At 43.4% G+C, this 12,691-nt stretch overlaps 1 protein-coding gene across 3 annotated transcripts in view; it reads right to left on the reverse strand.

Moving 5' to 3' along the window:
* The window catches only part of Dennd5a (DENN domain containing 5A), a 65,759-nt gene that overhangs the window by 20,533 nt on the left and 32,535 nt on the right, over positions 1-12,691 (reverse strand). For all 3 annotated transcript variants that reach the window (XM_036189000.1, XM_036188991.1, XM_036189007.1), the window contains 5 exons: positions 9,469-9,786; positions 7,599-7,814; positions 6,976-7,210; positions 5,390-5,540; positions 4,304-4,397 (listed from right to left, as the gene is read on the reverse strand). In XM_036189000.1, the coding sequence (XP_036044893.1) occupies positions 4,304-4,397; positions 5,390-5,540; positions 6,976-7,210; positions 7,599-7,814; positions 9,469-9,786 (1,014 nt within the window). The remainder of the gene's footprint in view (positions 1-4,303; positions 4,398-5,389; positions 5,541-6,975; positions 7,211-7,598; positions 7,815-9,468; positions 9,787-12,691) is intronic.

Consider the following 12,691-nt stretch of genomic DNA (forward strand, 5'->3'; position numbering starts at 1 on the left):
GCATTCTTGACATCTCAGGTTCGTGACTAGCATTTTATCCCTAATATTGCCCCCTCCTCCATATTATCTCTAGTATCACAACCTTGTCCATTCTATGTTCTGACTCATCAATCTGCCCCTACTACCAACTGCATCTGCCTCCTAACTGGCTATCTATCTCTATGTTTCTCTCCTCCAAAATAGTCTTCCATAGCCTGCTTTATACAATACACACCAGCTTTTGATCCTGCCCTCTACCAGAAGTGTTGTTCTTTCTCTGTAACAACCCTATTGATCCCTAAGGCCTCAATAGACACTGGCTCCTCCTCCAAGTAGTTGTTTGTGGATTATCCCACTGGGATTGATCTCTACATTCTCTCACCAGTGATTGTGAGAGGATTTGCCCTTCACATGGCTCCTTCAAAAGATTTTTCTACTTGATTTACTTGTGTACCTGACTCTACTCCCTAACACACATGTTCTCTAAGGAAATGGCTGCCTCCTTGTCATCTTGGTGTTTCAAATGCTTACCCCAGTGATTCTGCCTAAAAAAGTACACTCAATAAATACTGCTTAAAACAGTCCTACTGAAGTGAGGAAGAAGACAGAAGTAAAATATTTAGAACATCAATACCAATTCCCCTATGCCAACAGCACAAAAGTCTAAGCATAATTATTTCCTGTAGACCAGCAGTAAAAATTTCATAACTATATCTTAAAGTTGAGAAAAAAATTGTTTTGTGGTGCTGGGTTGAAACTCTAGTGACCTATCTCTGCAAGACAAGTGTTCTAACTAGCACCAAGCCACAAACAGCCCTTCAAGTTTCATTCATTTCTTTAAAAAAACAGTCAAGAATCAGCCAGCCCCAAAGTTGTGAGCATGGGAGAGCTGTCCTCATTACTCATCTGTCATGCAGCAGCATGGCCCCTTACCCCCACCCATCAACATCTGAGGCAGGTGGGAGAACTGGCCCTGTCCACACCAGCTGCAGCACTCTGGAGAGCAGGCCCTGCACCTCACCTGGGCAGCACAATAGAGCCAATCCTGTTGGTAGAAGTGTGGGTGAACCAGCCCCAAAGTAATGAGCATGTGAGAGCTGTCCCCATTACTCATCTGTCATGTGGCATCATGGGTGGGGGAGAAATGCTCCCCCCATTCCCCCTACAATCAACACCTGAGGCAGGTGGAAGAGCTGGCCCTGAGATAATAAGAACAGGAGAGTCTCTCATCAGCTGTAGCACTCAGGAGAGTGGCCCCTTTGCCATGCCTGGGCAACACAATAGGGTGGTGATATTTTATATGTATGTTAATGAAGTTTGCCTGGAGATCAGAAGAAATAGCAACCCAGTAAACACAAAAGTCAGGAAGTGGCAGCACATGCCCTTAATCCAATCACGTGGCAGGCAGATTCTCTGTGTGTTCAAGGACACACTAGGGACCAGCCAAGCATGGTGACACACGCCTTTAATCCCAGTACCAACCCTAGAGACCTGGAGGTCTGTACAGACAGGCAGTGACAAGGAAGTGAGGTAGCTGGGCTAAGAGCCAATGAGAGGGCAGAACAGCAAAGCAATAAAGGTGTGGGTAGACAGAAAATCACTCCCTTTTGGTAGCTGCAGAGCTGGAGAAATAAGGTTGGTGGCTATCACTATTTCCATGGTCTCTAAGGCTTTCATCCCTATATCTCTGGCTCTGTGTTTTTTATTTAATAAGACCATTTAGAAATTCGTCTACACAATAGAGCTGGCCTTGAAGATGTAGGTATGGGAGAACCGACCCTGAGGACATGAAAGCAGAACTGGCCCTAGGGCTCATCATTGCAAGGAGTGAACTAGCCAGGGCAATGCAGGAGAGCTCCACCCTAGTGGTGAGGACAAGAGAGAGCTGGCAGGCTGACCAACCCTACAACTACTTGGCCCAGAACCAGGATAATGTGTTGGCCAACCCCCAATATCCACCCCATCTGTGATCTGCTAGAGTATATGAAGGGACCAGTCCTGCAGACCCAAGGCTGCAGGATCTCCATGACACAGGGCAACAACAGTATATCCAAGAAGTTTCAGTGAGGGCCCATCATCAATAGTGTAGCAGAAACCAGAGGCCTCGAACCAGACCAATTACTCTTTGCAATGAACACTTGCAAAGAGTAAAAATAAGTAAAAAAACAAAAACAAAAACATAAAAGTGTATGGATAAAAGGATTTACTTCATGACTCACTGTGTCATACTACAGCTTCCATGATGAGATTGGGTTTTCCTTCTTTCTTTTTTTTTCTCTTAAATTTTATTTTATTTTATTTTATTTTATTTTATTTTATTTTATTTTATTTTATTTTATTTTATGCAAGGGCAGAGGACTGATACAAAGGGATGGAAAATGAATGGAATGGAGATGCCTGATGTGAAAGACACAAAGAATAAATAAAAAAGAAAGTTTAAAAAAAAAAAAAACAGCCAAGGAAAACAAGCTATTTTCCAACTCACTGAGGTGAAAGACACATATGAAAAGTCTTCTTGACTGAATTTTTTTTTTAAAGATTTATTTATTTAGTATATAGCATGTATGACTGCAGGTCAGAAGAGGGCACCAGATCTCATTATAGATGGTTGTGAGCCACCATATGGTTACTGGGAATTGAACTCAGAACCTCTGGAAGAGCAGTCAGTGCTCTTAACCTCTGAGCCATCTCTCCAGCCCTCTTCTTGACTGAATTTTATTAGTTTAAGATGAAAATCACAATGTCTTTTAAGTTCCTGAAAGGCTTTGCAACAAATCTACAGCAGGGTCTCCAGCCAGAAGTTTAAACTAGAGACTACACTAAGAAGCAGTAACTCAGCTTGCAGCAGAGAGAATTTGGGAAACAAATTCAATAATCTGTGACACCTGTGATGGTTTGCACCTGTGAGGATGACACCCCCCCCACACACACATATGCTCATGTTTGAATGCTTCCTAATTAGTGGAACTGTTTGGGAAGAGTCAGGACAAAAGAGTCAGGACTCAACCTTCCTGATGCTGTGACTCTTTAATACAGTTCTTCATGTTGTGGTGACCTCCAATAATAAAATTATTTTTGTTGCTACTTCATAACTGTAATTTTGCTACTGTTATGAATCGCAATATAAATATCTAATATGCAGGATATATGATGTGTGACCCCTAACCAAAAGAGGTCCCGACCCACAGTTTGAGAACTGATGGGTTAGAAGGTGTGGCCTTTTTGGAGGAAGTATGTGACTGGGGGTGGACTTGAGATTTCAAAAACCCAATCCAGACCCAGTCTCCCTCTGTCTCTCTCTGTCTCTGTCTGTCTGTCTGTCTCTCCCTCCCTCTCTTTTTTTTTCCCTCTGTCTGCTACAGGAAGATCAGGATGTAAAACTCTTAGCTACTGCTCCAACACCATGCCTTCCTGCCTACCACCATGCCCCTCACCCTGATGGTAATGGATCAACCCTTTGAAACTGTAAGCAAGCCCAAATTAAATGCTTTCTTTTATAAGAGCTGCCTTAGTTGTGATGTCTCTTCATAGCAGAACAGTAACTAAGACACCATCCCTCTCCTTATCCACATAAGGGGCAAAAATAAAGTCAAGTCCACTATCTCCATTCTTTTCTATTGCTGCAGTAAAATACCCTAACAAAGGCAAGTGTTGATTCGGGTTCAAAGATGCACATCACAGTTTTATCTTATCAGGAAGTCACAACAGCAGAGCCTGAGGGAGCTGATCTCATCACATCCACAATCAGCAGAGAACAAGGATGCAGATATGGTGGTCCTCTGTTTGCTTTCTCTACTCTTATACAATCCAGGATTCCCTGCCCAGGGAATGGTGTCACCCATAGCAAGAGGACCTTCCCACATCCTCTTGCTAAGGTAATCAAGACAATCAAGACATGATCACAGGCCAACCTAATCTAGACAACACCCCCCAACTCTGGACTGTGCCAAGTCAACATGAAAACTAACCATGACAGTCACCTAAGGCACAGGGAAATGTCCTCCATCTTCAGACTCAGACTTCATCTTAAGAATCAGTGTCACAGTACACACCCCAGTTAACTTTCCTCCATTATATTTTAATAAAATTAGTTTTTTCCTAACATACCACATACAAGAAGTCCTAATTTTAAAGGCATTTCTCCTAAGTTTCAGACAGTCATTTTCTGAAGTTTGTATTACACTCAGCAGGGAATTAGTATGGAGAGAACGCCATGTGGAAAACACTGTCCAGAAGCACACCTAAACAGTCTCTAAGGAGAAAGGCCATTGCTGGGACAATGGCTACAGCAGGTGGAGTCCTTGCCGTACACACGGTGTCATACCTCTCTCTGGTCATTGTCTAAGCGCAGGTGTTCTGTATGCTGCTTCTGCCGGTCTTTCCGCCTCCACTGGGCAGGGGCATTCCTTTTTGTCCACCTGACAATATCAAAGAGGCCATTCATTAAGAATATCTACTACTTGGGGTTGGGGATTTAGCTCAGTGGTAGAGCACTTGCTTAGCAAGCACAAGGCTTCAATCCTCAGCTCAAAAAAAAAAAAGAATATCTACTACTCTATGAGTTCTAAGCCAACCTGGTCTACATTGTAAGAGACCCTATCTCAAAATGGGGGTGGGGAGGTGTCACTAAAAAGTAAGGCCAACTGGGGCTGGAGAAATGGCTCAGAGGTTAAGAGCACCAGCTGCTCTTCCAGAGGTCCTGAGTTCAATTCCCAGCACCCACATGGCAGCTCACAACTGCCTGTAACTCCAGTTCCAGCACATCTGACACTCTCACACCAATGTACACAAAATAAAGTTAAATAACTTAAAAAAAAAAAAGAAAAAAGTAAGGCCAACTGACCAAAGAAAATGAGAGTATCTAGGCAGCTGATGGCGAGCACAGAAAGCCACTGGAGGCCATACAAAGTTCTCAGGGATGAGCAGCTAAAAGAGAAGTGAATGGACAAAAGAGAGAGCACTCTCCAAAGAGTAAGACATGGATTTATCTTAAAATATATACCAAGACTTCACATGCAGATACAAAACTATCTAGGACTTGACACGTTCATCTCCAAAAGAAACTGAAAAGGAACCATCGGCATGGCAGCCACTTTCAGTCCCAGCCCAGTTATCTCCAACACCACCTTTGAAGGACATAAGCTAAACAGTCGTTCTATAGGGTTCAGGTGTGAGGTCGGTTTAACCCCGCTGCAGCCTGGCTGCTTGCTAGTCCTGGGATACAATTATCTCAGTTTGTACAGTGGAGATAAATACTGACAGATACTCTTGACACCTACATAGTTTGGGTCTTGTCCATATGTTTTTAAACCTTCTGAGGTCTTTTGTGCAACCACTCTAGTTTAGACCCTGGATACCACTGGCTGCTGTGCTCGGCAGCTAGGTTGGGGCATCTCTAGGGTTTACTCACTTGTTGCTGGCTGGCCCAGTGCAAAGTACATCAGACTGCAACTTAGGGAAAAAGCCAGGTTCATATTTTCCTTGTCCAATTTTCATATCAAGTAGATGTGGGTGAACCGCAGTGTGGTCAATTTTTGCCAGACGTAGTTCAATTGCTTTTTCTGAATGAGATTTAAAAAAAAAAAAAATCAAGTCAAACTTTTAAAAGTGACTACTCTTTCACTTCTAGCCAAGATAAGAGTGAAAAGATTGATTTTACCCTCCTGCCTGAAATACACACACACAGGAAAACAAACAGATAAAAAATGACTTCGCCAGGTGGTGGTGGCGCATACCTTTAATCCCAGCACTTGGGAGGCAGAGCCAGGTGGATCTTTGTGAGTTTGAGACCAGCCTGGGCTACCAAGTGAGTTCCAGGAAAGGTGCAAAGCTACACAGAGAAACCCTGTCTCAAAAAAAAAAAAAAAATGACTTCAAAACACTGGCCATTGGGCAATGAGGGGCAGAAGTCCCTAAAAATTAGAAACAGAGAAACAGATTATGTAATTCTTACAAATGTCTCAGCTAACTGCCCTGAGAATTTTCTGGGACACACAGAGGGGAAACCTAGACAGAGTCTAGTTCAGTCCCAAAGGCTGGGGACATGGCCAGTGGCAAGGAGTTTGCTCTGCTAACATCTGTAGTGATTTCTGATGCTCTGAAAACAGCATACAGCTGCTTCAAGTGACACTCTGATACCTCTTTTTCTGAAAGAACCTTAAAAATGAGGGCTAGTTAGTTCATCATCTCATAGCTTAAACCCTGTATTCTGATAGACCCGCGAGACTCCATATTCTGATAACAGACAAGAGTAACTCAAATGGTTATGGGCTGCAGATTCAACACATGGATTACAGATGGGCTGAGAACTGACTGGCAGGTAAGTGACCACACCCCTCAGCTGTTTGAATACTGCCATTTCCAAGTATAATACACGATGAAAAGGACTGGGAATCCTGATTTTAAAAATGATTTTGAAGCCAGGCAGTGGTGGTGCACACCTTTAATCCAGTACTCAGAGGCAAAGACAGGTGGATCTCTGTGAGTTCAAGGACAGCCCGTTCTACAGAGTTCCAGGACAGCCAGAGCTACACAGAGAAACCCTGTCTCAAAAAAACAGAAACAAAAATGATTTTGAGAGGCAGGTAGATCTCTAGGAATTCAAAGCCAGCCTGATTTACAGAGCAGTTCCAGGCCAGCCAAGGCTACATAGAGAGACTCAGTCTCAGAAACAAATGAACATAAAAAGATCTCCAGGCCAAAAGAAAGCAAACAAAACATAAAGAAGAAAGCAATGCATGGTGATGCACACCTGTAGTCTCTGTGCTGAGAGGCACAGGCAGGCAGAGCTCTGTGAATTAAGGCCAGCCTGGTCTATATAATGAAGTCCAGGACAGCTAGGGCTGTCTCAAAAGAACAAAAATAAATTAAAATAATAAAGAAGAGCATCACAAGCCATGTGATAACATACTCAAAAGCAAAAACAGAGAAAGACGCAGACATGTTTAGGTAAAGGGACATGTTAACAATGAAGTCCCAGAGGCCAAGAGGTCCTACCTGCTTCATCCACAGTGGTACACTTCTGGTACATGGATGTCCGGAGAGTAGGTGTCCGAACATTCAACAATCTGATCTTGTCTACCCTCGAGTCAAAGACACGGAGGACAGGGTCTTTATCATCATCATCATGACACATGATCTTGTTGTCAATAAAAGATGCAAACATCTGGGTCTCTAAGAATCTTGACAGGAAGGGCAGGTAGGGCTCAGGTTGATCTGACAGGAAGGATGCCTAGCGGGACCAAAAGGAAGCAATCAACAACAGAGAAGAGAGCATGGCAGCCCTAATCATCACTGGCAACACGCCCAAGGGCTGAAGTGGGACAATTCCGTGAAGCTTTATGAAAAGCCAACTACAACCCTCCTCCCCTTTGTTAACTCTCCTAAAAGTTCAGATTTCCTGAGAGCCTGACATAGTCGGCCCTGATGGTCAACTACACATACATCTTTGCCTAGAGAAAGAGAGTCCTTTCCAGCACCACAAAGCAAAACAGAAACAAAGTGGGGGCACTCTGGATAGAGGTCAATCACAGTAATGATCTGCATGCCTGCTTCTCCATTTGACTTTACTTGTCAAGCTGTAACTAGCTCTCATCCATGCCTTGTAGGGTCTCACTTACTTTATCAAAGTTCTGCATCTGCTCCCTGTTGGTGAACCAGGACTCCTTATCCTGGCTGGGCTGGATGACAAACACTTCATAATCGGCAAACATTTGAGTAAAGCGATTGGCAAAAACTTCCCGGATCTGAATGTTTAGCTGGTAAATCCTGAGTTCTTCTTCATCACACTGAACTTTGAAATCTTTATTGCTACTGGGGTCTTCACGAACTTCCAGCTATAAAAGAAAGGTAGGGGGGAGGGAGAGAGGGAAGAAGGGAGGGAGAGAAGAAGGGAGAAAGGAGAAAAAAGAGAGAGGACAGCTGAAAATACAAACAATTATACTGTTTTTTCAGGGTGCCAGTCCTGGATCTTACTCTATAGATCAGGCTGGCCTCAAACTCTCAGAGATCCACCTACCTCTGCCTCCTGAGCGCTGGGATTAAAGGCATGCACCACCACCACGGCCGCTGCTACCGCCACCACCACTACCCAGAGAAAAATTATACTTTTATGCCAAAGAAATACAACTCGCCGGGCAGTGGTGGCGCATGCCTGTAATCCCAGCACTCGAGAGGCAGAAGATCTCTGTGAGTTCGAGGCCAGCCTAGTCTACAGAGCGAGATCCAGGAAAGGCACAAAGCTACAGAGAAACCCTGTCTCAAAAAAAAAAAAAAAAGAAAAAGAAAAAAAGAAAAGAAAAAGAAATACAACTCATCTGATTTTTTTTTTTCCTTTTGGTCTCAGGAGCAAATGGTGAAGAGGTAAGAACAAAAGAAGGAAAAATAGGAAGAAACATAAAAGGGAAGAATTCTAGGAGTCAGAGGTTTAGTTTAGCGGTAGAACCTTGCCAACAAGCCGGAAGGAAGTAAAGATAGGAGAGGGAGGAGACTCTGCAGAGGAAAACGGAGCTCAGTCTGAAGGCACCCAGCAACTCAATGGAGTGGAGATGCAGTCACTGGGAGTTGAGTGCAATCCAGCCAAGGGAGGGGAGGGGGAATCACTCCTGGGCAAAGGAGAAGAGAGAGCCTGGAAGTCAGAGCAGTGGATCAAACTCTGGCTCTCAGTTCCTCCTGGTATCACCTTTCTTTTTCTTTCTTTTTTTTTAGGGGGCGGGCAGGTAGGGTTGAGGGTGGGAGCAAGAGTGGGATGTCATTTTACAACTTTCAAAGATTATCCTTTTTTTTTTTTTTCTAAAGGATATACATATCTTATCTTCCTAAATATTTCTTTGTTCAACTGGTATAGCTTTTTTAATCTGCTGTACTTTACAAAATAAAATAGAGAAATGAAATTGCTCACCACTAAAATCATTACATCAGCCTAACATTTATATGTAACTAACCAAAGTCATTTAGCAATGAGAATGGGAGAGGTAAAGAGACAGGTAAACAAGCACAGAAAGCTTAATTTCATCAAAACCAGAAACTGGAAAGCCAAGTGCATCCCTAGAGAAAGGTCAGCATTACAAGATCTGTTCTAAACTGTAGCTGAACTCCAAGAGAGGCTCCCAATCTAGGGCAGAAATGCTTAAAGGCCTCTAAGCCTCAGCGTCAGTCAAGATGTATCTCTCTATTTTGCTGTTGTGGTATCACAGGGCAATGGATATGAAAGGTCTGAACTCAAGGCTTACCACCACCATCCTTCCCAACCACGCTGCCGAGTGTCACAGAGTGGCAACAGTCTCTCCCTGATCTGACAAGAAGTCACCCAGACTCACCAAGCGACATTTTCTAGAATAGCTGCTAGCACTAGTACAGTTTCCCATATGGAACTTCACTGCTCACAATAAGCTCTGTCCTGACCTGGGTACTGTCTCATCTTAAATCCATCTTCTCCAGGCAGCACTCTAACAGAATAAATCTGTCACAAACTTATTCCCAGCATCTTACTTTTTCCAAACTCACTCCAGTCCTCTTGACCAAAGCTTGCAACCGGGCAATAGTTTCATTCTCCTTGAGAAGCTCGTAGGAGTGCAAAGGGGAGTCCGCAATATTCCCATTCCTCTTGTCAGACACAAGCTCAGAGACTCGGATCCTCTTCAGCTTCGAGGCGCTTTCGCTGCAATGGAGATTTCCTTCAGGGGGAATCCCAAAAGCCATGAGGATCTCAGAGACCTCCTGGACAAACTCCAATTTGTTGGGAAATTGAGGCAAGTCCTCTGGCAACTCAATGAAGTGGTTGTCAACATCCACAAAGCAGAGATTAGCCTAGAAATCAAAATAGGAAGGGGCATGAACAAATAGAGCACCGTGAGAGAGGTTTTAGAAAGGCCAATGGATACATCTAAATGATATAGATGAGACATGGGGTAAGGAAGATGGAGTGAGGCAATGAGACAGCCCTATGCTCAGAGCTGCCCCTGCCTTTCTGAGTATAAAACCTTAGGAACATGATATGATCTCTGACCACTTTCCTCAGAAGTAAAATGCTAGGGGCAACAGCTAAAAGTAGTATAGAGCCCACAAGGGTATCATTGCTAAGCACACAAGAGCTCCACAGTGAATGCTGGTCAAAGTCCAGGCACCAGTACTGACTGCCACTGTCTTCAGGATGACCCTGAATGCACTGAGTGTTGGATCATTCCCTTCTCAGCTTCACTCCTAATTTGTGAGATTTGACCCTTACAGTCAGTCCCTCCTTATGCGTCCTTCTGACTTTAAGACGGCCTCAGAGAGGAAGCACAGTCAGCATGCACACAACGCTCAATGGTAGGCAATATGGGTTAACAAAGGACGTGTTACCATCTAGCTAGTCTCGGTTTACAAATGAAACTGACAAAAAGAAGTCAGCAGGGTAGAACATGCCTATTCCCCAGCACTTGGAAGTCAAGGCAGGAGGACTGCTAAGAGTTCCAGACCAGCATGGGGCTACATAGGTCCAGGCCATCCTGGACTAACATAAAAAGACAAACTTTAAAAAAAAAAAGGAGGTGGGGGACTGACCCAGGAGCTGGGAAGATGTTCAGAAGTCAAAACCACTGGCTGCTCTGCCAGAGGACCTGAGGTCAATCTCTAGCACCCACATGTTGGCTCACAACTGTCTGTTAACTCCAGATCCAGCGGACCCATTGTCCTCTTCTGGTCTCCATGGACATCAGGCACAAAGACAAACATACATGCAGGCAAAACACCCATACTCACTAAATCAATTAATTTAAAAAACCTGACACAAGTTTTTTAAGACTTTAAGACTAAGTAACATACCTAAAATCACTACTTGACCGAGTTGGGATCTGAACTTAGCTTCACCCCAGTCATACACTTAAACTGCTCACTATCACCACCATTCATCCTCAGAGGTCTTGCACACTTCTTAATGCTTTAAAAAATGTGGGTGCAAGAGACTGACCTTGGGTCCTCTGGCAGAGCAGCCAGTGTTTTTGACTGCTGAACATTTTCCCAGCTCCTGGGTCAGTCCCCCACCTCCTTTTTTCTTAAGTTTATTAATCAACTTAAAGCTTTACAGTTCTTGTTCCTGTCCGTTTTCTTGCATTATAAATTAGAAGAGCTGTTCATATGCCTATTAGCCTGTCCTCACAAGACAAGTAACATTGCCTTCAACTCCAATAGATTACTAAAGGGCTCAGGGTATGCCTGTCTCGTTTATATAAAAGAGATACATGTTACAAAGTTGTTTTTGAGAATTATAATGTCAAAGATTTTTTATAGTACATTTACATGTGTGTGTGGGTGAGTGTGTGTACACAGGCAAAGTTAGAAGATGGGTTGGGGATTTAGCTTAGTGGTAGAGTGCTTGCCTAGCAAGCGCAAGGCCCTGGGTTCGGTCCTCAGCTCAAAAAAAAAAAAAAGTTAGAAGACAACACTGGGGAGTAGGCTCTTTCCTTCCACCAGGTGGGTTCTGGGAATTTAACTCAGGTTGTCAGGCTTGCTGGCAAGTGCCTTTACCCACTGAGCCACCTCAATGGCTCCCATTTAACTTTTTGATCTACCTGAAATAGGTCTCCTTATGGCAAAAGGTAAGGGTCCTTCTTCAGCAAGGCACTGATACTATATACCCAAATACTGACCCAGTGATCCACAAGTTTATCCCTGGCTCAATAACCTTTATGTTTTGGAAGAAGCAGCCAGGGTATAACATGATCAGCTAGCCAACAGCCATTCCATAAACTAAGATCTATTACAACTACATTTTGAACACTCCCTGCATCATTTAATGCTAAGTGCATAAGTTACCCTATCAGCCTGTATCTATAAAAAGAAAGATTTCCCATCTCAAAAATTCAAAGACTAGAAGATTAACTTTAAACTATACCTCTGAGTTACTCTACTAGATAACAAAGTTGGCTCCTGCCAGCTTAAAAGGCCACTGTTTATAACCTAAAAATAGACTACTTCTCATTCTTTTAAGATTTTAACATTATAAATGCTATTATTACACAGCTGGGCAGTGGTGGTACATGCCTTTGAACCTAGCAATGGGGAGGCAGAGACAGGCATATCTCTGAGTTCAAGGCTAACTTGGTCTACAGAGGGAGTTCCAGGACAGCCAGGGCTACACAGAGAAACCCTGTTTGAAAAACAAAAATAGAAAAATAAATAAACGCTACTAGGCTAAACCATCAAAAAAGGAGATAAAACAAAATCAACTCATCTAGTCAAGTGCCCTTTACACACAGCTGACAGAAGGAGAGGCACACACCTCCATCTCCTCCTCCTTGACTGTCTCTCTTTAAATGAAAGAGGGAAAAAAGCAGTTTCTTCAACAAGAAACATGGAGGCAACTAAAATAACCAGATCCACCCAACAATGTTTGGTGGCTTCTCTCCCAATGCTGTGAGTCAAAGAGAGAGTGCCCCTAAATATTTATTTATTTGTTTGTTTGTTTGTTTGTTTGTTTGTATGGGTGGTTTGCCTGTGTTAGGTCTCAGGCAGTATATACATCCAGAAATGACAGTCTTGGCCCAATTCAGGCTACTATAGAAGGATTTCTAGTGTTTAGATAAAAGCCAGCATTCCTCAGGAACTTTTGAAACAGGTTCCCATCAACCAAAAGGAGTCATTTCCTTTACCTCTGGCAGAAGGGACATATAGCTCTCCACTGACAGCATATCAAAGTCCATGCTAGCCTCCAGGCTCCTTCAGTTCCCATTCA

The sequence above is a fragment of the Onychomys torridus genome, chromosome 1 (genome assembly GCF_903995425.1).
Source record: "Onychomys torridus chromosome 1, mOncTor1.1, whole genome shotgun sequence".
NCBI classification, from domain to species: domain Eukaryota; kingdom Metazoa; phylum Chordata; class Mammalia; order Rodentia; family Cricetidae; genus Onychomys; species Onychomys torridus.